General features: G+C 39.7%; 1 protein-coding gene across 3 annotated transcripts in view; it reads right to left on the bottom strand.

Moving 5' to 3' along the window:
* Positions 1-69: 69 nt before the first annotated feature.
* Positions 70-27,150, bottom strand: part of LOC133516821 (gamma-tubulin complex component 2 homolog) — a 49,502-nt gene continuing 22,421 nt past the window's right edge. Inside the window, exons 2-5 of one of the 3 annotated variants that reach the window (XR_009799288.1) lie at positions 23,753-23,896; positions 16,663-16,740; positions 9,095-12,364; positions 70-8,584 (exon numbers count right to left, since the gene is read on the bottom strand). Coding sequence is in view for 2 of the 3 variants with exons in the window: in XM_061849806.1 (XP_061705790.1) it covers positions 11,858-12,364; positions 16,663-16,740; positions 23,753-23,896 (729 nt within the window). In the remaining variant the exon portion in view is untranslated. Of the gene's footprint in view, positions 8,585-8,792; positions 12,365-16,662; positions 16,741-23,752; positions 23,897-27,150 lie in introns of those variants that run through there. The other 2 variants (XM_061849806.1, XM_061849807.1) reach the window with 2 other exon arrangements.

The raw sequence follows: 27,150 nt of genomic DNA, 5'->3' as shown, positions 1-27,150 counted from the left end.
TTCATTGTGAATTCCTCAGGAAAAAAAAACATACTAGAAGGTATTAGTTTGGTTTATTAAAATGCCAACAAAGACAAAGATGTGTATTTACATATGACTTACAATATACCAGAATTAAAAATAAGAGTTATGATGATGTAATATTAAAGGTAGAAATAACTCTAAGCTCAGTGACACAAGACGTCTTGGTTTTACATACTAAATCTGGTTAGCATATGAATGCCAACACGGAGTCAACTCCGAAATGTTGCTGAGAAGACCGTAATTAACAAGTCAATCAAATAAAATATGACGAATATACATTTTTTGTTTATTACATAGGAAATTAATCAGTTATTCCCAAATATAACCAACAAGTTGTTTTCACTGGTTGGGAATAACTAGGAAAAAAATGATATCATCAAATTACTGGTCTCGTAATTTGGAGACATACAAATGAGGAACAAATGAAATTACACAGGTATAGTTATTCGTTTTGTAGCTGGCCCCAACGGCTTATCCTTTATCTATTGTTAACTAAAACCGCAAGTGCCACTTACCTGCAAAAAAGGGTCTGGTTTTAAGCGGTTATTGAATTAGAACTCCTATGGTAACTGAAATAAGATTCAAAATGAACAAATGGAAAAATAATTTGTGATTTCTTGTGTGGTCCCTATACGGTTACTGACTGCCGGCGAGTCGAACGCTACCGAACCAGTCTAAAATGTGTCCTCGATATGCAGAACAAAGACGCGTTATCGGAGAGCAAACCTACACTGGTTTTTGAGCGTTGGACTAGCCCGCGCTCAGGTGTCTATTTAGAATTACACGACCCTTTTCTTGCAGGTAGGGGCACGCGCGGTTTTAGTTAACAATAGACAAAGGATAAGCCGTTTCGGGCCAGCTACAAAGTCGCGCTGACACTAGGCGCTCGTATGCGCATGAGAAAAACAATCGCGGCACACGAGAGGCCAATGACAACAATACAAACATAAACGACTGTTATTCACCCGTTTCTAGGCATAGTACGGTTTATCAACCACATACGCGCCCATACAATCCGAGTTAACACATTCGCTACCAACGTTTTCGTAGCGCTACGCTCGTAGCCGATCCCAGCGGTTTCCCGCTTTGTAGAGGAAAGCGACTACGAACAGAAAACCCAACTATCGGGTCATTGGCACTAAATGTGTTAAGGTTAAATTAGATTGCACTTTCAAGAAATGTGACTTGGCTTAAGCTTTGATGATTCATTTAAATGAATCATCAAAGCTGGATCAATTAGAATATATCTGGATTTTTTGGGGAATCCTTGTAGATTGGTGCTGCCTGGAAAAGGGTCAAGCAGTTCTTTATCTTCGGCTATTTTTAGGGTTTGTAAGAGGAACCCATGATGCGACTCTCTGTCACGTCGCTAAATATCTCGAGAACTACTTACGCTATCGATTTGGAATAGGTACAAACAAGGCTAACACACGCATTGAAAGTATTATTATTTCATAAATTCAGCAATTTATACACCAATTACGAAGACACTTGAAGTAGTCTACCTACTTGCTTATTAGAATTTAACGAACAACATATATAATGACACGGTCAACTAACATTTAGTAAGCTAAGCAACACGGTTCTTCAATACCTAATTGGATGCCACAATAATACACACTATAAAAAAACATGGTTTTTCGCAGACGGATAATTATTACATCTCGTTTTTATTAGAAAAAACGAACCGAACATATATAATCCTGGCCAGCCACATTAGGGCTCACGCTAGACAACGTCCATAATGTGTTTATTTGGGGTCGCCGTCATCGAAAACGATGAGGAGGACTATATATATATATATATATATATATATATTAGAAAAAAAACTGCAAAGTACGCATGAGCACGAGGTTCTAAATTAGGCACAGCACGCCGTATAATTTTTAAGTAACTAATGAGTAACAATTCTTGTGCTGTTTACAACAAATAAATATTATTTCATTTTCATACACACGCTTCTGAGATTTTTTTTCTAATGCTAAATAACGAGGTAACATTATAATTGTCAGGTATTTCTGCTAATAGAAGAAAATTCCTTAATCTTTCAAATCAATTATACAATAATAATCAACAAATTGTTTTCACCACACCAGCTCGTAAGGGCTCTCTTTATTCCTTACTGATAGAAAGTCGCATTTTATCCACAAGAGTTACAAAGTAATTCAATGCGAATTTTGAGTTTATTTCCTTATGTTGGCTGGTGGAATTGACTTATCAGTGATATTTAATAACGTTCATTTGGATTTCATTTATAATTTTTCACATTTACTTAGTATTTTCCTCGCAGTGGTGTAGTAAAAGATTTTGCGTTTCACTCGGAAGAAAATTTTGTTTAACCCTTTCAATCCTCGCAAGACTTTAGATGCGAGAATGGCGATATTTTTGTCATATTTTTTTCCATTAGCAACATTTTGCCACTTTATTTTCTCAATAGCTTCCTTTCCCCAAATTTCTAAACATTCCTATATTTTCCTAATATTAATTTTACTAAAGCTTATTTTCCTGATAGGTTTTCTAACCATTTTCGCATAATTTTCTTATTATACAATAATATTTTTTTGTAATGTACATCAATATCGTACAATAAAAATATGTCGGCAATATTTTGGTCGCAGTTCACCAGTGGCGGTGTTTACACACGAAAATTTAAACAACTTCAAACTCAAGGAAACACGATAACTTCCATCTCCGTAGCAATGCGCATAAAACCAGACTGATCGCCGAACCGCACAGACTCGCCAAGCCCCAGCGATCTGTATACTGCGCAGGACCGTCTGTTCACAATGGCTTACCCGATAGTACCAGAAACGCAGCTACCTCCGCGGGCTTTAAGTATAAATACGTATATAATTAAGCGAAATGATTATCCAATTTTTAGATTTGTGTACCCAACCAACCTTTGCTGCATTTCTAGAAATAGCGGTGGTTCCCTGATCCCTATAAGACAGGTTTACCTAGTTTAGGGCTCAGGACACTATTCCTAGGCTATCTACCAATAGAATGCTCATAAAAAATGTAATACTCTTCTACTGTGTAAAAAGCTACAATTTTGATACCTAAATAAATCATTTTTCATTTTCAAATTAAAAATGTGAGTCATGAGCGAAGTATTCTACGATTATGCATAGTACTTTTACCTACCTATTATGATATAATTAGTACATTACGATACATGTGCAAAAATAGGAAATTGGAAACGAGTGGCGATACATTAAAACACGACCGAAGGGAGTGTTTTTAATCGACACGACCTATTCGTACATGTATGTACGATAAAACGTTTTACAGTGCATATGGCCCTTTAAATTTTCGACATAGTTACGTAATGTGCTAATTATCGCACTAGTGCGGTAAAGTAGCGCCATATGTACTGTAATAGTTATTTACGATACAAGTGCAGAAAATAGGAAATACGCAACGAGTGGTGATAAATTAAAACACGACCGAAGGGAGTGTTTTAAATCGACACATGTTGCGAATTACCTATTCGCACGTGTGTCGTACGTTTTACAGTACATATGGCTCTTTAACCTTTTGACCGCCAAAGACGGCAAATTACCGCGTCGATATTCTGTGCCACTCACGCCACCGACGTCATTTGCCGTCCAAACTTAATTTATCAAAAACTCTTTAATAAATATTTCTTTGTTCGTATTTGCATTATTTTATTTTGCCCTTTTACTTTATTGTATTTTTTTATGGTAGAGGAGGCAAACGAGCAGACGGATCACCTAATGGTAAGCGATTAGCGCCGCCCATAGACACCTGCAACACCAGAGGGGTTGTAAGTGCGTTGCCGGCCTTTAAGATGGGAGTACGCTCTTATTGTATGTCTTTATTATAATTCAACTATGAATAGCAGGTTAAAATAAACAACATTATGTTATATGTTTGGGAGGTTAGCGAATTTAGAGGTACTTTCACGAGCTGCAGACGGGTCCCTTCAATGATTTCTTCATATTTTTGATTTTACAAACTTGTTTTATTTATAATTAAATTAAACGAAATTAACAAAAAACTGGTATGTATGGCGATTCTATATAAAAATGCAAAATAATCGCGAGAGCGGCTTGTGCGCCGTGTCGTATGAGGTGGTAAAGTGGCGAGGCTATCGCCGCGCCCCCGCGCGGCCGTGCTTGGAACTCCGCCTCTTCGTAGGATGCCCGCTAGATGGCGTTAGGCCGCGAACATTGTACTACGACAGCAAATAGCATAGCAAGCCACGCCAATAGCGTGACTTGACGTCGCCTAGTGATGTGACCGAGTCTTGCAGAAATAATATTATTATATGGAGTAACAATTTCTTAATAGAAATAGTTTCTCGCAGTTCCGGTAAACACGCTAACGAAGCTATTAAAATATAAATATAATGGGAAAATGTGCGAATGGTAAGAAATTCGTAGGGAAACGATTTCCGGAAATTAGTAGCACCACCCCTAGATTCCACTTTGCCCCCTTGTTAAACAAATAACTATGGTTTATAATTAAGCAAAGTTGTTAACTTCTCGCGTTAATATTGATTCACGAGCAAGCGAAATATTCCAAAAGTGAACCACGAGCGTAGTGAGTGGTTCAAAAAGTGGAATCTTGAGCGTTGCGAGGGTTTCATGGCACGGGGGTTAAACAAATTTTGTCACCGAGTGAAACACAAAATTTTTCACCACACCAATGCAAGGAAAATACTAACTCTAAAATATAAATTTTACCAGCAAACCTAAGAAAACAACTCAAAATTTGCGTTTGTTTACTTTGCCACACATGTGGATAAAATGCAACATTCTCATTATGTGAAAACAGACTAATAATTAAGCCCTTATTTTAAAGAATTAAAATGTAATGGAAAAAACCTTTTGAGCGCCACGACCATTTTAGATATACACGCAATAGTCAACCGTATTGGAATGCATGGGGGGTCATTTTAAGGGGCTCCCCGCGGTATACATCGTTTTTTGACTAGTTTTGAGTCGTTACTCCTACATTTGAACTATAGCTAGAATTATAAGACAAACGGCTATCGGTTCTTTAATCTTTTATCTCCATTCTGGTCTGCCGGATTTTGAAAGAAACGAACACTTTTTTTAAACTTTGTCTAAAAAAACACTTTTTTTCGTTACTCGATTGCTCGTAAGGATTCTACATTTGCGAAATCTACACATTTGGATTAATCTTCGATGTCTCTAAAAAGTGGTCAGAGATTTTAATTTTAAAGTCATTAATAAAAAAGGTACGACCAGTAAACCAGTTTCTTGGCCTAAAATTGTTAAACTTTGATGCCAAATATCTCGAAGACAGTGAACTTTGAAGTAAATATGGTATACTATATTGCTTACAGCCGTTGCTGTTAATATGATAAGCTACAAAAAACATTAGAAAACTAAGGGATTCAGATCGAAGGTCATTGACGTTGGGGACCCCCTTAAACTACCCGTGGTCTGTGACGGTCAAAAGTGGACATTATACTAACACACGAATCTGGAAGAACATTTCACAACAGATCGATACGTTTATTACTACCTAATGTCATGGTCTTTATTATATTTATAAACTACAATGGCAAGTTAGTTTGTGACTTAGTCGATAATATCGATTAATATGTGTACTATATCGCTAACAGATAATGAGAATACTGAATTTAATATCAAAAATACTATGATCGTTGTCAAATTGATTGTATCGAATTTCGAAAACATATGGGAGAGACCTGATTTAGTTCATTTCCGTGAAAAACTATTGTAACTATAAAAATATGATTTAAACTTTCACGATTTTTACACATTATTGACTAACACAAACGGGACTTAATCGCGTATTAAGTTTTAAATTTACCTCCGACGTTTCGAGGACGGCCACGGATCGCCATTTCTACAGCAGAAAAGTGCGGGAAGCCATTGAAATAAAAAAACATTGCAATTTCAATCGGGACGAGGGTTTGGGGATCTCATCCACATGGAATCCAGTCATTAGTCGAAAAAATTTGTCGGAAACAGTCGAAAAATCGAATATCGTTAGTGTTGTGTGTCGACAGAGTAACATCCCTAGTGCGCAGAATGTTCAAGTTAATAAACAAGATCAAGTGCGGGTAGTTCGAAAAACTCGCGCGGCTAGAAGATGTTGATGTCAACTTTAGCCAGTCTTCTCCGAGACCAAGGGGACAACGCCGTCCTCGAAACGTCGGAGGTAAATTTTAACTTAATACGCGATTAAGTCCCGTTTGTGTTAGTTAATAATGTATAAAAATATGACAATGAGATTCTACGATTAATTTGTACTTTTGTAACCACTAGTAACGTGTACCTACATTATTGCTGTAGTTATATTTAGGAGATTTCTTATTTTACATTTGTCTATCATTTATTTAAGAATTGTTATATTTAAGAAAAAAAAAGAGTTTAGTCATGCCTACAGCTTATTGTTATTATGTGGTTAGGGGTTTTTATTCCAATCAGATAAAATTGCTATTTTTCACGCTGCTGAGCTGGATTCTACCAAAACACATTAGACTACAAATACGGTCACTAAACTACTGTTCATTTTAACGTGCAATAATTTTGTTATGTGAAGATTTTAATTGGCCCTGATTATTAACGGGCCTTTTTTTTCTATAATTGGCAACGACACTGTTTTGTGACATTTTACAAAATGACCACTTGAACTTACGACAACGCTACACTAAACCGCATCTCTGGTTTAGCAACATACATGTGATCTTAACACGTCTTGACACGTCTGGCCTGTCGGCTGCTACGGTACGATTTATAGGTGAACTGTTGGTCTCTCTAGCTAGTTGGTCTAATGCAAGATAATACAGTATATTCCTATCCAGTATATTCAAGTAAACTGACAGTTACTGGCGTGTATTTAATATGAGTACTGCGTTAGTTGCTCAGTAGGACCTAAATATTAACGGGTTTGAGACCCTATTTCAGAGCTCAACGAGGGTGTGGGGTGTCGTAACAATATTTTCCAACTCCTGTCAGTTTACTCTTTCTAATCTGAGAATATCAGTTTAGAGTTTTTAAACTCCTATACACACCTAAATGATCTGTACACAACGTAGTCGAGCGTTAAACTTTAGGAGTATAGTTTATGTGCGAACTGTACAAAAATTGGAAACTGCGGGTGTATTCCCATTACTCCATTCCGTGCCCAGATAGGGACAGGTGCGTTCATATGAATCATTCCCGCCTGTTCCCGCTTCATGTGTGGCGGCGGTCCCGTGGGGCGGGTACAAATGGGAATACACCGAATTGCGCACTTAGTAACATACTTGTATTTTTTTTTTAATGGCGCTAGCCGAATGACGAAACTTTGGATATTTAATTGTCTTTTGTGGCTCGTTCATTTTATTTAGTTAATGTTATATTTTTTCTGATTTCAAATCGTCCGTCAAATAGGGAATGTTTCCTCACCATCAGACGCCGCCAGCATCGCCCACATAGTCAATAGATAAAACACACGGCTTTTGCTGGCGGGGTGGCCCGAAGATACGTTGACAAATATATTTAGTGCGGTGTATTGGTAATAATTTTAACTAGACATGGGACGAATATGGAGTTTGCCGAATACGAATATTCAACACTCTCCGAACACTCAAAACATTCTATGGACTCAACATGTCTCATCAATGTGTTTAAATGACAACGAGAAATGTAATCTGATGGGAGAGAGGACTTGAAAAGTTCTAGAGGTGCTTTTACAGTGCTGCAACAATCAGTAATAAAAATTTTTTGGGCCGAATACGATCATTAGGAAACTTGTTGAATATGCCAAATACCGAATAATTACCAAATACTTATTCGGCCCATCTCTAATTTAACAAACGTTTGCGTTTTATATCAAATCCAAAAGAGGATTTGAAGATAATAATTTTTATTTTTAATGACTTTTGTAAAATACACATGTATAGTTGTTAGATTTGTAGCTGGCCCCCAACGGCTTATCCTTTGTCCACTGTTAACTAAAACGGCACGTGCCACTACCTGCAAAAAGAGGGCCCGGTCCCTTTAACCAATTATTTAATCACAACTCCTATGGTAATTGAAATAAGATTCAAAATTAACAAATGGAAAAATGAATTGCGAGTTCTTGTGTGGTCCCTATACGGTTACTGAGTGCCGGCGAGTCGAACGCTACCGAACCAGCCTAAAATGTGTCCTCGATATGCGGAACAAAGGCGCGTTATCGGAGAGCACACCTACACTGGTTTTTGAGCGTTGGACTAGCCCGCGCTCAGGTGCCTATTAGAATTATACGACCCTTTTTTTAGCAGGTAGGGGCACGCGCGGTTTTAGTTAACAATAGACAAAAGATTAACCGCTCGGGGCCAGCTTCAAAACGAACGACTATAAGTAAAAATAATGTTATTTAGTGAACGTATCTATGGGCCACCTGCAAGCGCCTGCCGGTCCCCCGCGCCGCTCACACTCACACGCGCGTGACGCGGCGGCGCGCGCGGCCGGCGCGGCGCTAGGAGGCGGCCGGCTTGTCGCCGTCCAGCATCTTGTCGTCGCTGCAGAACTTCTCCAGCTGCTTCGCGTAGTACGTGTTGAAATTTAATCTGGAAATCATATACTACCGTGAAACCAGTTTCTGGTCAAAACTAGTTTTAACAAGGAATAAAATCGGCCAAGTGCGTGTCGGACCACACATAAGGAAGAGTTCCGTAGCTGTAGATTAGTATATTAATTAACTCATACATCAACTAGCACGCTAGTGATCCTGGGCTTGAATTCTGGTAGGGGAATTTGTGTGTGATGTGATGAGTACGAAGTTTTTTTTCCCGAGTGTGTGATATTTTCTATGTACAATACATTTAAGCATAAACCATATAAATAATTGCGTACCGTAAAATGTGGTGAGTAGGGACAAAACTGACATTCAAACCTCGATAAAACTTTATTTTTACATGTAGCAAACTGGAGATGTTGAGGAGCTTGTTGGCGTTGGTGTCGCGCACCATCTGGTCGGTGATGGCGAGCACGGACAGCAGCGCGGCCGTGAAGCGCAGCGAGTACCGCGCCACGGAGCGCGAGAACGAGTGTCATACTGTACCTGAGGAGGAGCATACCTGGAGGAGATGTTGAGGAGCTTGTTGGCGTTGGTGTCGCGCACCATCTGGTCGGTGATGGCGAGCACGGACAGCAGCGCGGCCGTGAAGCGCAGCGAGTACCGCGCCACGGAGCGCGAGAACGAGTGTCATACTGTACCTGAGGAGGAGCATACCTGGAGGAGATGTTGAGGAGCTTGTTGGCGTTGGTGTCGCGCACCATCTGGTCGGTGATGGCGAGCACGGACAGCAGCGCGGCCGTGAAGCGCAGCGAGTACCGCGCCACGGAGCGCGAGAACGAGTGTCATACTGTACCTGAGGAGGAGCATACCTGGAGGAGATGTTGAGGAGCTTGTTGGCGTTGGTGTCGCGCACCATCTGGTCGGTGATGGCGAGCACGGACAGCAGCGCGGCCGTGAAGCGCAGCGAGTACCGCGCCACGGAGCGCGAGAACGAGTGTCATACTGTACCTGAGGAGGAGCATACCTGGAGGAGATGTTGAGGAGCTTGTTGGCGTTGGTGTCGCGCACCATCTGGTCGGTGATGGCGAGCACGGACAGCAGCGCGGCCGTGAAGCGCAGCGAGTACCGCGCCACGGAGCGCGAGAACGAGTGTCATACTGTACCTGAGGAGGAGCATACCTGGAGGAGATGTTGAGGAGCTTGTTGGCGTTGGTGTCGCGCACCATCTGGTCGGTGATGGCGAGCACGGACAGCAGCGCGGCCGTGAAGCGCAGCGAGTACCGCGCCACGGAGCGCGAGAACGAGTGTCATACTGTACCTGAGGAGGAGCATACCTGGAGGAGATGTTGAGGAGCTTGTTGGCGTTGGTGTCGCGCACCATCTGGTCGGTGATGGCGAGCACGGACAGCAGCGCGGCCGTGAAGCGCAGCGAGTACCGCGCCACGGAGCGCGAGAACGAGTGTCATACTGTACCTGAGGAGGAGCATACCTGGAGGAGATGTTGAGGAGCTTGTTGGCGTTGGTGTCGCGCACCATCTGGTCGGTGATGGCGAGCACGGACAGCAGCGCGGCCGTGAAGCGCAGCGAGTACCGCGCCACGGAGCGCGAGAACGAGTGTCATACTGTACCTGAGGAGGAGCATACCTGGAGGAGATGTTGAGGAGCTTGTTGGCGTTGGTGTCGCGCACCATCTGGTCGGTGATGGCGAGCACGGACAGCAGCGCGGCCGTGAAGCGCAGCGAGTACCGCGCCACGGAGCGCGAGAACGAGTGTCATACTGTACCTGAGGAGGAGCATACCTGGAGGAGATGTTGAGGAGCTTGTTGGCGTTGGTGTCGCGCACCATCTGGTCGGTGATGGCGAGCACGGACAGCAGCGCGGCCGTGAAGCGCAGCGAGTACCGCGCCACGGAGCGCGAGAACGAGTGTCATACTGTACCTGAGGAGGAGCATACCTGGAGGAGATGTTGAGGAGCTTGTTGGCGTTGGTGTCGCGCACCATCTGGTCGGTGATGGCGAGCACGGACAGCAGCGCGGCCGTGAAGCGCAGCGAGTACCGCGCCACGGAGCGCGAGAACGAGTGTCATACTGTACCTGAGGAGGAGCATACCTGGAGGAGATGTTGAGGAGCTTGTTGGCGTTGGTGTCGCGCACCATCTGGTCGGTGATGGCGAGCACGGACAGCAGCGCGGCCGTGAAGCGCAGCGAGTACCGCGCCACGGAGCGCGAGAACGAGTGTCATACTGTACCTGAGGAGGAGCATACCTGGAGGAGATGTTGAGGAGCTTGTTGGCGTTGGTGTCGCGCACCATCTGGTCGGTGATGGCGAGCACGGACAGCAGCGCGGCCGTGAAGCGCAGCGAGTACCGCGCCACGGAGCGCGAGAACGAGTGTCATACTGTACCTGAGGAGGAGCATACCTGGAGGAGATGTTGAGGAGCTTGTTGGCGTTGGTGTCGCGCACCATCTGGTCGGTGATGGCGAGCACGGACAGCAGCGCGGCCGTGAAGCGCAGCGAGTACCGCGCCACGGAGCGCGAGAACGAGTGTCATACTGTACCTGAGGAGGAGCATACCTGGAGGAGATGTTGAGGAGCTTGTTGGCGTTGGTGTCGCGCACCATCTGGTCGGTGATGGCGAGCACGGACAGCAGCGCGGCCGTGAAGCGCAGCGAGTACCGCGCCACGGAGCGCGAGAACGAGTGTCATACTGTACCTGAGGAGGAGCATACCTGGAGGAGATGTTGAGGAGCTTGTTGGCGTTGGTGTCGCGCACCATCTGGTCGGTGATGGCGAGCACGGACAGCAGCGCGGCCGTGAAGCGCAGCGAGTACCGCGCCACGGAGCGCGAGAACGAGTGTCATACTGTACCTGAGGAGGAGCATACCTGGAGGAGATGTTGAGGAGCTTGTTGGCGTTGGTGTCGCGCACCATCTGGTCGGTGATGGCGAGCACGGACAGCAGCGCGGCCGTGAAGCGCAGCGAGTACCGCGCCACGGAGCGCGAGAACGAGTGTCATACTGTACCTGAGGAGGAGCATACCTGGAGGAGATGTTGAGGAGCTTGTTGGCGTTGGTGTCGCGCACCATCTGGTCGGTGATGGCGAGCACGGACAGCAGCGCGGCCGTGAAGCGCAGCGAGTACCGCGCCACGGAGCGCGAGAACGAGTGTCATACTGTACCTGAGGAGGAGCATACCTGGAGGAGATGTTGAGGAGCTTGTTGGCGTTGGTGTCGCGCACCATCTGGTCGGTGATGGCGAGCACGGACAGCAGCGCGGCCGTGAAGCGCAGCGAGTACCGCGCCACGGAGCGCGAGAACGAGTGTCATACTGTACCTGAGGAGGAGCATACCTGGAGGAGATGTTGAGGAGCTTGTTGGCGTTGGTGTCGCGCACCATCTGGTCGGTGATGGCGAGCACGGACAGCAGCGCGGCCGTGAAGCGCAGCGAGTACCGCGCCACGGAGCGCGAGAACGAGTGTCATACTGTACCTGAGGAGGAGCATACCTGGAGGAGATGTTGAGGAGCTTGTTGGCGTTGGTGTCGCGCACCATCTGGTCGGTGATGGCGAGCACGGACAGCAGCGCGGCCGTGAAGCGCAGCGAGTACCGCGCCACGGAGCGCGAGAACGAGTGTCATACTGTACCTGAGGAGGAGCATACCTGGAGGAGATGTTGAGGAGCTTGTTGGCGTTGGTGTCGCGCACCATCTGGTCGGTGATGGCGAGCACGGACAGCAGCGCGGCCGTGAAGCGCAGCGAGTACCGCGCCACGGAGCGCGAGAACGAGTCCGCCGAGCCGCCGCCCGCGCCCGGCCCGCCGCACCCCGGCTCCTGGCACCGACCACTTCATTTACACTTGTGTTCCCAACTTTGAACTTAAATTATAAACTGAAATATAGTGAGGTCGACGAATTAGGACACCACGGGTTATCCTGTCAAAAAAGTGCTGGCCGCTTTTCCAGGCACGCCGCACTGAATGACATAATCCGCCGGTCTCTTGCATCCGTCAACGTGCCAGCTCTACTGGAGCCAACTGGCGTAGCCAGAGACGACGGCAAGAGACCGGACGGTATGTCCCTGATTCCCTGGAGTTTGGGAAGGGTGCTGGTGTGGGACGCAACCTGTGTAGACACACTAGCCCCTTCCCACCTCACCGGAACCAGTAACAGTGCGGGTGCCGCGGCTAAAGGGGCCGAAAAGCTTAAAATACAAAAGTACAGGGGTCTCGGCCCCGAATACATTTTTATGCCATTTGGGGTCGAGACGCTTGGCCCGTGGGGTCCTAATGCTCTACAACTTTTTAAAGAACTATCTAAAAGGCTGGTCGACTTCACAGGTGACCGAAGAGCTGGCAGCTTTCTCGCACAACGTATTAGCATCGCTATACAGCGGGGAAATGCTGCCAGCATCCTCGGCACCATGCCAAAGGGGCCAAATTTTTTAGACATATTTTAATTTTATTTAGTATTAGTTTTTAGTTTTAATTTAGTTTTATTTAATAAACTGAAATAGATGTCATGTAGTAAAGAAACCGTGTCCGAGTCCTCGAGTAGCCGCGGCCGGAATCGAACCGGCGTCGATCAGGTTACGCGGCTAACGTTTTAACCGCTACACCCGGTCACATTCTGGCCTCGGCCACCGGAGGGCTTGCGTTACTTTTCCTTTAGTATGTGACATCTATTTTCATTTATAAATTTATATTTAATAGTGTAACTACTTAAAAACATACAAATATTTAATAAAAAAAAATTAAATTATTCCCAAGTTTTTTAAACTTAAAGGTAAACCTGCGAAAGTCACAGTCAAAGCCACAATTGATGAATTTTAGTTTTACTCAGAACAGAATTGAAGTAAATTTACGGATTAACTCACGAATTTTTAGTCACTCGCGCGACATGTTTCGGGGAGGTTGCAGCGGTCACGACATCCATAAGTAAATACGTATTTACACGGTACGCGTTAATCCGTAAACATTGCTTAATGAATTAATCTCCGCCTAAACTGCAATAATAGGGATGTTGACACATTTTTAGAACTGTTTTCATTTTTTAGATAATACGCAACCTAATTAATACACAAATATATTTTAAAAAAATATTCATTAATTTTAAATAAAATATCAAGTTTATTCAGATTAGTGTTAAAATTTGGCGTCCAAACGCTCTAAGATGTCACGCGATATCGATGACGACACGATGTGATAAATAAACAAACTGCTGATACTGTCAGTCATTATCATAAGCGTAGATAAAAAGCTGTAGTATCTATTTAATTTATTAAACTTCCAAATTCCAAATTATTTATTTGTTAAACATAGGTATGTACAACAGTAGGTCTTAAATTTATAATAAAGTATCACTATGCTTCGCCACATGGCATACAAATAGCTACAGAGGACATGTAGCATGCGTTTATTTATTTATTTATTTATTTATGTTCAGGAGAACCAACAGCTTTAAACTTACAATAGGACAACAAGATTAATACAGAGAGCCAATTACAGGAACTCACAAGTAATTACAAAGTATATAAAAAAATGCTAACACTGACGCACACACACATGCGTACAAAGTGAGAAAAAAACAAAAACACAATTGAAAATGAAAATACATAGAAGCCATTAAAATAGACCCTAGGTTCGGAAACACTTAGTTCATTAGCGCCCAGAATAATTGAGGTCTCAAAGTTCGAAGGAAAAAAGAACATACAGTAAAATATATCAGATGTTAATGCTGATAAAGCATATTTTAAAGTTCATATCGAGGCGCTAATGCACTAGGTTGACGAATAAAATGCATTTAATCGCCTAATGAAAACTTAATAAAGTTTACAAACTAAATCTCTGGTAAATAATGAAGTATACACTACATATTAAAGTATACATCTATGGTAAATAATGAAGTATACACAAGTTGATTTCTGAAATGTTATCTTTTATGTGTTTCATTTTTGAACTATTTATAATATTCTAAGTGGCTTTAGACTTATTTGATGAATTTTTTATATAAAATTTTTTTAAGATTTTTTTGTGAGCAACATTATTTTTTTAAGTTTTTTAGAGTAGTGTTTAAATTCATTTTTATTGTCAGTGGTTGGCTGGTGTCTACTTTTCCATAATAATTCTCTTTTCTTTTTACAGCATTTCCGTATGCCACGGGTGATCCATTTTGGATTAGTCGATGAAGATATTTTGCATTTTAGAAAGGGAAAAACTTGTTATTCATTATTTAAGCTTATATGTACTTATTATTAGTTAGTAGTAGGGATTAATCGCCGGGACAACGCGAGGTATTAACTTTATGAAGTACATATCTTATCTTCCTCGCGTTGTCCCAGCATTTTGCCACGGCTCATGGGAGCCTGGGTCCGCTTGACAATTAATCTCTACCGCTAACTAATATTAAGTACATATAAGCTTAAATGATGAATAACAAGTTTAATAAATCAAGAGTATGGTATAATATGATATATTTTAAGTAATAAATATAATATTTATTTGTTAATGATTGTTAAAATCTCGATTTATTGTTTCATTATAAAGTATAATTTTTTAAATGTTACTTACAAAGTGTTTTCACGTACGTAAACTCTGCTGCACAAAAATCCTTATTCCTACTAAAGAGACTTGTCACCATCAAAGAATCTACTTTTGGTAAATCGGAACTAGGTATTTCCTTTGATAAATCCAGGCTCTAACCTGATATTCGTAATTATTCAAACAAATTTTGCACTTTAAGCAAATAATCTCCAAAAAGTTTGTCAATGAACATAAGAGCTTGACAAATTTTTTTTATGTTTTTGCAAGGTTGTTCATTTAGCCAGTCTTGACAACTTGTCTGTTGCTGGCACTTCACTTGGTTCTATAATTTGGCAAATGTGTTGCATCCCTTTTGTTTTGCACGTGAAAGGAAAGAGATGCGATACGAATATTTGACAAATACAGCAAGTGAAGTGCCAGCATGTGGGTGTGTCTCACACTCTGACGTAACGCGCTCCGATTGCCGTTTGCAGTCACGTGATACTCGGCATTATTTTTAATACTTTTGATTATTTTTAATTAATTTATTATTCATATTTCCAGTTCTATGGTAAAATCATAACATTTTATACATTCGCGATTCATGTCAACATCCCTATACACACCAAAAATATTGTACGAGTAATAAGGTCAATGTGGTGAAGACCGGCATAAAACATTGCTGAGGAGACCGTCACGGGGCAAGAACTCTCTTATTTGTAAACGTAGGTCCCTCAGAAACAGTCAGAAAGGAAGAGCTTTACTGCTGCTGCTCTATCGACCTTCCGTAAGTGGAGTATATCTACAAACGCAAGAGTGAAAGTGACGAAAGAGCTTCTAGACGGTCTTACCCACATCTACCACATAAATTAGGTGACATGTGTTTGAAGAAGCGACATTGTACGCTTTTTATGAACATTAGTATACAGGATGAGAGTAAAGTATATGGAATCAGAAATCATATCCATACTTACCGCGGAGGTCTACAACAAAAACACATGAAAGTATAACAAGCATGATTTCGACATTAATCACAAATACTACATGGAAGCATTACACGTGACAGAGCTCTAAGAATTCAAAGTGAACACAGCCGCGATTACGTGTGAAATCGGAATAACTACAACTTTATGATATATCAATATACGGTTTTCGCGCATTGTTACCTATCTTTAATTTTGTAAGGTTAAATCGGGTATGAAAAACACTCGGACAAGAAAAACACTTGTAGGGAAAATAATAAGTTAGAGGTACTTAAAGGTATTTAAAGCTAAATTAAACGAAATAACTAATGCATTAATAAAATTAACTTACATAGAAGCACTTTCCTCATACTGTGTCTCTTGTCCTAAGCAAAATAAACGTATGTTTCTCTTACCCCACATGACCTTATCCAAATCTGTAAAATATTGAGACAATATTGTAACCCGAACTGAAAATGAAAAAAACAACAAGTTAAAATAAATCTTTCGATTCTCAATTTCACACCTAACGGTAGGAATTAATTTTCGGCTGCGTTCACACTCACACTGATCTCATGAAATGGTCTCCAAACTCGTGTAAAGTGCGTGTAACTGTCGAGTGCTAGTGACATAGGCAGTACCTCGCTAACCTCGCTATAGTCTGAACTGTCATACGATGATCCGAGCATACTGTTTAGCTCTGCGTCCACGAAGTACTTGTGCATCTCCTTGCCAATTTACGTGTATCGGTAGCGTTAAAAGAAAACACAAAAAAATATGTTAGAAACGGCATCTACGTAATGGGTGATAGACATACGATCTTCGAATTTACGCAGAACAAAATGCTATAGGTGTACCGTTTAACTGAGGCGGTTGGTAAGATACGGATTGGTTAGAGGCTTCGCGACGTGAAGCTGTTTTGTATGGTATTATATTAAGCACATAAAAACCGGCCAAGAGCATATCGTGGCATGCTCAGTGTAGGGTTCCGAAGTTACCCGTCCGTTAAAATAGACTATTGCAAAAACTCAAAAACACGAGCTTACAAGCTTTACTTTCTAGATTTTTTAATATTTTTTGACCCATGGTTCAAAAGTTCAAATGGGAACATTTCAAGGGGGACATTTTTTTTTCTTTCAGAGCGATTATTTCTGAAAATATTACGTTTATCAAAAAATAGTTTATTAAGACCCATATTCGATCACCTCTAACTGTTGCCAGTTAGAGGTGAATAATGAGCTTGTGTACACGGTCTTCCCTAATAGACGGTCTTCCCACATTTCATTCTAAAATCACCACGCAACTTTACCAACCGCCTTAGATACCTATAAGTTGTAGACCTATAACATGAAGATATCTTTCAATTAGTTTTATAGGTTCCTAGCCTAGCCTAGCTAAGGTGATCGTTGGTAGGAAACTAAACAAAACACTATCTGTCTCTCAATAGCTCTTCCTTAATATTGCGATAGAGACAGATAGGGTTCCGTTACGTTTTCTGCAAATGATTGTCAACTGTTATTTTGGCTAGGTTCTTGTAATGTTTGCACTCGACGGTGATAGCATACTCGCACATCTATCATCCATTTAAGCAACTATAAAAATACACATAATAAATATTATCAAAGAGAATTTTACTGTGTAGAAATTTACAAATTAAAGATTCAGAAACTAGGGGATAGCTGTTAGAAAAATAATTTTACAGTATATATGTTGCTACGCACTAGTGCGGCAGGTAATTAGCACTTTACATGTATGCCGAAAATTGAAATGGTCATATGTACTGTAAAACGATGTATGTACGATACACGTGCGAAGAGGTAATTCGCAACGAGTGGCGATAAATTAAAACACGACCTAAGGGAGGGGACTCGTTGCGAATTTTCGACCTTTTCGCACTTGTATCATAATGTACTAGTGTCCAACACATATTTAAAGAAACCATAGATATCTAGACATACGGCGTCATCCATGATTAGTACCGCGACCGATGTTAAAAATATATAATACTAGCTGTTGCCCGCGACTTCGTTCGTGTGGCGCTTCAAAAATTTACTTTTTTTTAACATTTTATCTTTTTTTTCGAAAACAAGGTCGTTGACCTGTATTTTTTTTTTATTGTTAAATGATAGTGCAGGATATCAGCTAAAAGTTGACATCAAAATTATAGCCCTAGTTGAAACATTTCACAAGTTATACGACTCCAAACAAGACCTGTAATCAAAAACATTTTCATGTAAAATGTTGTCAAGACGAGACCATATTAAGGCTCGCACTGTCAAAAAGTTATCAGGTCTCTTGTAGAGCCAAGCGTCTAACTCTACAAGCCCTAACTTCACAAACTCTACACCTCAGTCAAAATATATGGCTTGGCCGTTTGGCTACTAGCACATACGCGTAAGGTAAAAAAATTATTTACTATTCATTATTGTTTATTATACAATACTTCTTGTACGAAACGAAACGGCCCAGCCACATATTTTAACTAAGGTGTAAAGTTTGTGAAGTTAGGGCTTATATGAAGCTTGGCTCTACAAGAGATCTGATAACTTTTTGACAGTGCGAGCCTTTTTATGGTCTCGTCTTGGCAACATTTTACATGAAAATGTTTTTGATGGGATTTCACTTCTTTTTGTAAGTTGCTTTTGACAATCTTTCATTTCCTAATTTAAAGGGTTGGGGGTGATTTACTATTAAAAATTCTGAAATACGTATCTGGGGGCATCTTTTATACAATCTGCTCTGCTGCTTACTGATTCCCCCATACAAACTTCAACCCCCTTTTCGCCCCAACGCCTTTTTCCTTCCCCTTTTCACCCTTTCACCCTTCACTATATCTTTTCCCATAAGAAAAACTATCTACATACCAAATTTTAACTAAATCGGTTCAGCGGTTATTGATTCCCCATACAATTCCATCCCCCTTTTCACCCCCTAAGGGGGGGGGGGGGAATTTCAAGTTTTTGAATTTTTTTGGTGTTAGTGTACTAATAATATCCGACATACCAAATTTCAGCTTCCTAGGACTTCAGGAAGTACCCTAAGGGTTTTGATGATCATCAGTGAGTGAGTGAGTCAGTGACGAAATCAGGGTTTTTTAGATATGAATAAAATCGAAAGAATGAGAGCTATGCAATTGAAATTATTTAATAAAAAATAAAACACAAAGAAACGTTTCGAGAAAAGGTAGGTAGTGCCCTTGCGCTTCGCTTTGCTCGTCTTGGCAGGGGCACTACCGTGCCCCCAGATAATCTACTTAACAATAATTCAAAGTTTGCCGAATGTTGGTTGACAAAGTAAATCATCTGCCAAAAGTTGGTTGGCGAGTAAAATTCGGTCAATAAAACTTCGGCGAAAATGCACAACACTAATATAAATACTACAGCCCTCTATTGAGATGTAAATCGTATGCCATGCAATATTTTGGGAAATGTAAGTTATGCCTAAGAATACATTTGACTAAATAATATTTGGTAAAATGAAACTTGACAAAGTAATTATTTGCCAAACAATAACTTGCCAAAAAAGAGATTTTCTAACTGTAGAATTGGGATAAGTTGTTTTGCCAATTATTTTTTTGGGAAATGATAATTTGGGTATCATAGTTTAGGATGTAATACTTTGACGAAAAGTTTTTGTCCATTCATTAGTAAACCGAAAATTAGACATTTTTTCTTTTTTTTTTTTTTCTATCGAGCCAACTTTAAGCGTTTAGGGTTTTGGTTAGAGATTGCCCGTATAAAAGTAGTTTCCATTTGATTTATTTCATGGAATTTGCCTTTGCAAAAACTAAAAACATGTAATAATTCAACATAAAAACTAGAGTGTTGCGTTGGCACCCTCTTAACAATTATTTAATTACGCTCTTCAAAATGACAGAAGTTTAACTCCAAAAATAAGAAACCGTAGAAATTCATAAAGTAAAAAACTTTTCTTTTTTCTAAGACATCATACTTTATAACTTTTCAAGTCTTTAAAATACTTCTGCATATCTATGGATTCTACTTTGTAACAGTAAAAAAGTACCTAACCCGCGATCTACTCCCGTGCCACTCCATTGTGCTTACCGTGGTGTATTGTGTTTTCTTTATTTCTGTTGCTATGGGATTTTTTGCGACAGTAAATGACATTTTAATCATTATTTTTTCAAGTTATATTTTGTACAGAAATGTTATGTAAAAAAAAATGTCATTATCTTTTATAGTGCTTACTCTAAAGGCTAATACAGACGTAACGCATTCAATCTTAATGAATGAGTTAAGTTATAATTTTAGAATAAGTACTTTATATGGATCCAAATATTCCAAATAGGCGTCAGAAAGAATTATTTTCCCACGACGAGTGAAAAAGTTACAAAATTGGGATGACGTCACATACGCTGTAAATCATACACTTTTTGGCAGTCGTATAAAACAGAAAAACAGCGTATTTTGGGATAAATACGAGAGCCGTCAAGAAACCAACATGAACAGGTTGGTTTCTGTTGTGGCAGAAAATACGCCCTAAAAAAAGAATTCAAAAAGGATAAAATAAAATATTATCTGTTTAATATGCTCAATTAACCTGGTGTTAAGGCACATTTTAAAAACGTCCGGACACTGTCGAGCCAAATGCCAGCCATTGTGCAAATCGATAATAAGAAATAAAGCAAGGTGTCCATTAGTTGTTTGTGGGTATTATTATATTTATTTGGCTTGGCACCGACTTCAAACATATCAGTTGCTAACGCATATAGAAGGGATAATATTTTATTTTATACCTTTGAAGTCGGCTTTTCTTTAGGTCAATTTTATTTATCCATTTATAATTTTAAGTTTTCGTTATGAGAGACTCGTTCCTGTCTGGCCAAACACAAACAGTCATGTCACTAAACAGTTTTGGGCTTCGGCTACGTTTCAAATTTCAAGGTCTGAGTCTGAATCCATCAACATTTGAGCAGTTCCCCCAATTCCTCATAGAGCCTATCATCAGAACTGGACCTTGACATAAATGATCCGTAAAAACCTTACTTACTTAACAAAGTTAACGAAGAAGACAAATCTCCAAACGTGAAATAAAGTAATTGTAACCTTTTAGAAAATTAATTGCTTAAGGAGTGGTTGAAAGGGGGTTGCAAATTTGCATCGCAAACGATTTTTTTTTTGGGTGAGGGACTTGAAACTTTGTAGAAAACAAGAAAAATTTGTTCAACGTTTTTGTAAATTTATTCCATTAGGTGGTTAAAAGGGGGTTGAAAGTTTGTATCGTGATTTAATTAAGTATGTTTTGATTGAGGGACTAGAAACTGCGTACTAGGACACAATATTAGAACCAATATAAAAATCCACGCGAACGAAGTCGTGGGCAATAGCTAGTCATATTATAAGTGGATTTTAAATTAACACCCAACGTAAGAGCGTTTTCAAGAAAAACTGTAAGCACCATTTAATTTTTTCGTAAAACAATCAACTTTGGAGTGATTTCTTGTCAGAATCGCGAGGGCTACCGATTTCAAAAGTAATAAAAAAGTGTACTTACGAAAAAATATGACAGTTTTGTGCCGCAAGTTTTGTATGAAAACTGGGGACCCTTGTGTTCTTAATTTTAATCAATAGTCCAAATAACAGTGATGTTAGTTTTCAAAAAAAAAACTAAATGGTACCATTTTTGCTGAAAACCCTCATAAATGGTAATGATATAATTGGGTGCAAATAGGAAGTTCCTATGTTATAAAACCATACGATTATTATCCCTATCTGCTTTATATATCCGTTTCGTTATATCCAGGGCCCGTACATCTCATACCGTTGACCAAAAAAATGACGTCACGCTACATAGAGAATGATTTCAACCACTAGTCTTTCCGTAATAATTAATCATTTGTCAATCTCTGATACCTATAGATACTGGACTATCAGTACAGAAACATCTAACTGAATTTCATCTTATTGTCACTCAACTAAATACTAACCCCCCTTATTCATAAACGTGTGCTAAAGTTGACAAGCCACTAATAATCGTTTGTCCCTTTACATCATACCAATACGTCGGAAAGGGACAAACGATTAGTAGCTAAGTATTGTTAGTTTATTCAATAACATATTTTTATTTTATTTTAAAAGTGTATTTATCCTAACAAATATTTATGTTTCTACGCGCCAATAGGCTAGTTATCTACATAGTGTTATAAAAAAAAATTTGCTGTATGTTAAATGACGTATTTTTTGCGTTAAGGGCATGAAATGTACGGGCCCTGGTTTTATTCGTTTATTAGCCTCGGTGATTTCGAGTGTAGGTAGGCACGGTCACGGTCGACCCTATTTCCTGATAGGAACTAGGGCAGATCGAGAATAAACGGATCACAGGGAGAATCAGATCGAGATGACATATCCGTTGATATTTAAAGTATTGTATTTATATGACTGGTAGAGAATGCCTCATGGCATTAAGTCCACCTTTTGTACTATAAGGTTTTCTTTTTTGCAATAAAGATTAAATAAATAAATGATATGAGCGCATTAAAATTGCGCCGTACGTCTCTTCTCCTGCCTTGCGTAGTCAGTCATAGGCATTCTTTAAACATCAACAGATTTTTCACTTTGATCCTATTCGCCTCGGTCTAAGTTAATGAAAAATCATTAACTAATGTGTGTACAAATAAAGCAATAAGGTTTACGAATAGTTACAAAGAGGGATTGAAAAGCTAGGAGTAAAAACGGTAATTAGAAGGGAATAAGGTTATGGAGCGACACCGCGCACATGTGAAGGGAGATAGGGACATCGCGCTGAATAAAATGGGTTTTATTAACGCTTTATCTAAATAACTCTGAAAAATTACTCCTGTTTGAATTTTGCTCGTGATGTCCATCGGCTATACAGGTCGTCCTAAGACTATGGCACATCAAGGGAAAGTACCTTTAATATCGTGGATAGGATATTCTGCTGAAAGAAGACTTTATGTTATTTTTAACAGTCAGTAATTCTGCATTTAAAGATTTTCTAAGAATTACTTGCTTCGTCTGAGATTCTAACCGACTTAAATGTGAAAAAAAAAACACCCCTATTTTTATGATGCCAATCGAAAGAATGGACAAAAAATAATAATTCGTCTTAAGTAGCATAGTATCTTAAAAGAAAGGAATAACGTGAAATTACTCATTTTAATCAAATTAAAAACAAATACGATAAGTGAAAGATAAGGCAAAGAAAAGGCAAGTAATTCCTAGGAAATCTTTAAATGCAGAATTACTGGCTTTTAAAAATAACATAAAGTCTTCTTTCAACAAAATATTCTATCTACGATATTTAAGGTACTTTCCCTTGATGTCCCATAGTCTTGGGACGCCCTGTATAACTAGATATTTACTACAATTATACTGCTATGATATGCAGGCTAACGATATACGAATACATGATAGTCTCGTCTTAAGTTTCAAGACGCACTCATTCGGCAGAATGAGATGGATGCACGCTGCACAGTGCACACACTACATGGACACCGCATTACGAACCGTTTACAAAGAGTCCAGGTCACCACACAGGTACAATTTTACTTGTAGTACTACGATGTGAGCAACACAATTTAGAGTTATATTTAAGACCCATTTTATACTGTAATACTCGTAGCCGGGAGCACTACGTGTGGTGACATCCAATGTCGTATGTGCTCCGTCAAGTAGTTGAGGTGGTCTGAGGATGGATGTAATAGGTCATATTAGGGGTATCCTACCGCGTGCGTCGTAAAGCATGAAACACACAGCATACCTGTATAAAGGCGCAGAATTGCACGCAGACCTGGCACAGCGTAGTGACGGCCTTGAGCAGCTGCGGGCTGGTGAGCATGCAGTCGCCCAGGCACTGCTCCAGGAAGTCGCTGTGGCGCTCCAGCACCTCGTCCACGTTGTTCACCTGGAGATGAATGGGGGTTTTTTGATTTATTCTGCAAGTAGTCCTAGGGCAATATAGGCCCCTTAAGCATATGTCGTGATAACATTTGGGTAGAATAAACTACTACTACTTATACCATTACTTGGATATTAATCATTCATAAGAATAATCAGCAGGTTTCACTTAAAATACAAAACAATTAGCTTAGTCTACCGTTTATTTTTTTAAATTCATTGTTACCTAAGTTGAAACATTTGGATAGTATCCGTGAATCCAGAGAGGAAAAAGTTTGTGTGGAAAATTACCACTTTAAACGGAGCTAAAAATGTACTCCCTTGGCGACATCAGGTGACATCTTAACAGTCACACGAACCCGCCACCAAAAAGCCTCTCCCATCCAATGGAAGTTAAACGTCATTCTTGAACTAATGAAGATTTTGCATGAACCTTTACGTAACCCTGTAGTTTTGTAAACTGCATACCTACACGAATTACGTGCATGTGAGATGCAACAAAATATAAATGCCGTATTGTGCTAAGCTGGAGAAATAACACTTGTATAAAAAAAATTTCACGTGGAGGTAGGTATTTTCTATAACCAGAAAGTGTTCAAAAAAATTAGACAAGTACAAAAAAAATTAGAGAGAAATTATCGTTTGGATAAAATTATAATTTAAATTAGAATTTATATCTCCAAAAGAATATTTAAATTCACTTACATAGAGAAATACGTGTATACATTACTTACATAGTGCACGAATAGCATAAAATACGAGTATATTCAAATATAATACAAAACAATTTATTTATTTTTGCAAGAAAAAAGTCGGTACGTACTGTGTGAATTGGCAACTGTTAAGCCAGTATAGTACAGTGAAATTGACATCGGGCGGACCGGGCTGTCGCGCAGTCCAGCGTAACGTGACCGAGACATTAATAAAGAGAGCGCGCCAGAGATACACGTTTATACTGGTTGGTCTGAGCGGTCAACACGTCGTCGGAGCTCGCCCAACAGTCCTACAACATGCATGTTGTTATATTACCTGTTAACTTTTAATCGCTACGCGCCGATAGCAATTCAATCAATGTTGTTTGTTTTTTTTTTACGTTTAATAAATATTTTATGATGTTTTATTTGGAATTATTACATTATCTTAATATTGGATTATATGCTTTTTTCTTTTTGCCGTCAACCTCGAGAGTATGTGAGCATGTATCTTATTAATTGTAAATTAAATTAAATGTGACGTTACCTATGAAACCTGGATCTATTGTCAAAGGCGCTTACGCCACACTGCGTAGCGCAGCGTTGTATTTATATAGGAGTATTGTTGATAATGGCGTAAGCGCCATCGTCACAATGATACATACGAACGAACAAACAAATCAGTCAAGACTGAATTTTTTTATCACTTTTAAGGCAGTTTATTGAAACAGTAATCGGCTTATAATTATACGAATAACTGATTAACTTATAATCAATTCGACTTTTAATTAATTATTGATTAAAGCACTCTATATTTTTACTGTTGTTATTAGTATTGAACGCTAACCAAAGTTTGGTGATGGTGGTAACTAGTGGGATTTTTTTTTCTCAGTAGTTACCACTGGTAACAACTTGGTGGTAACTATTGGGAATAACCCCAAGCGACAAAAGTAGGGACGTTTTGCCGGCCGCGGTCACGTATTGTTTTATAGGGTACCTAATGATTCTCCGAAAATTAATTCGCAGATTATCGATTCGCAGACAACGATTCGCCGAAGATCGTTTCGCAGAGTGATTCATTTGTAGATGTAACTTTTGGTCGACTGACGTTACGCAGACTCTTGGTTTACATACAATTCAGTTCGCTTCTGTGTAAATTAGCAGAACTATTAATAGACGATTTTCATTTGGCAGAGTAGTCTTTTCGTTTAAGGAATGTTTAGTCGAATAACGTTTCACATTTTATACATTGTTATTCTCGAAATATATTTTTTTACAAAAAAAAACCGACTTCAAAAAGGATAAATAAAAATTTTTCCTTTTTTAAGTATATGTATTCGTTAAACACATTTTAGGTTAGAATCAATTTTTAACTTAAATATGAACAAAAGCATAGGTATTGTACAAACAGCAACACTCTGAACTGTCCACCGGTGGACCTTATGCCTTTTGTATTAAGGTCCACCGATGGACAGTTAACAGTGTGCGCTATCGTACCTATGCAATATAGGTTTTTAATATCTTGGAGACCGAGCCTTGGTCGGAAAATATATAAAACTCAAAAATGTGTGTTTTCCCAGAGATACGACCTAGCTAGATTGATTTTTCGCCCCCCGAAAACCCCCATATAGCAAATTTCATCGAAATCGTTACAGCCGATCCGAGATCCCCGAAATGTATAAATATATACACAAGAATTGCTTGTTTCAAGGCATACGATTTTATGGTCGTTTGTGCTAGTGAAAATAAGTAAATAATTAAATGTATTAAAACCATGTTTATCCGACTGTTGTGTAGGTTAGTCATGTCCTAGTCTCGCCATAAATAAGAGGGAAGTTTTGCTAATCAATATTAATGCCAAACAAATGATTATTCAACCTACTGTGTTTCGACCAATAGTTTTTCGGGTAATAGTAAGAGTCAGTAAATGATTATTCTACGAAAAGTAAATATACGTATCAATGTTCTGCGTATTGACTATTCGTGCAAACGAATATTACGCGTAATGACATTCTGCCAATCGTTACTCGGCCAAAGAACCCGTCTGCGAATAGTTGTCGGCGAATCGTTAATCGGCGTATTTTTTGTCGGATAATCAATAGGGCACCATATATTATATATATCTATAAGATATTTCCTATACATTTCTTCTGAAAAAGATGAAGGCATATGTATTTCTACTTTTTGCTACCAATAATGGGCATATGTATTCTGGACCCGTCCCTATTAAAAAAATTAAAGCACGATGATTTGCAATCTCTAAAAGCCGAGCTTACCAAAAGACTTCCATGCATTTTACGATAGTTTACTGCATGTATAGTTGAAAAAATAATTCGACTCGATCTTTTTTTACGGAGACACGTTGTTATTTAAGTTCATCTATTGTTACTCTACGAGAGTCTACTTAGTTAATTTAACAAACATAAAAACATACATTTCGTTTCATTTTGTACCATAAAATTTAAGCAAAATTATCGTAACTTAACAACTTTCAGTCAATACTAAAACAAAAATCTTATATCTTACGAATAACTGTAAATTTAATAAAAAGTGTTTGCGTGAGTTAGTC

This window comes from Cydia pomonella, chromosome 4, assembly GCF_033807575.1.
Source record: "Cydia pomonella isolate Wapato2018A chromosome 4, ilCydPomo1, whole genome shotgun sequence".
Taxonomy (NCBI): Eukaryota; Metazoa; Arthropoda; class Insecta; order Lepidoptera; family Tortricidae; genus Cydia; species Cydia pomonella.
Note: the sequence above shows the minus strand (reverse complement) of the source record. Positions and strands in the feature narration are given on the sequence as shown.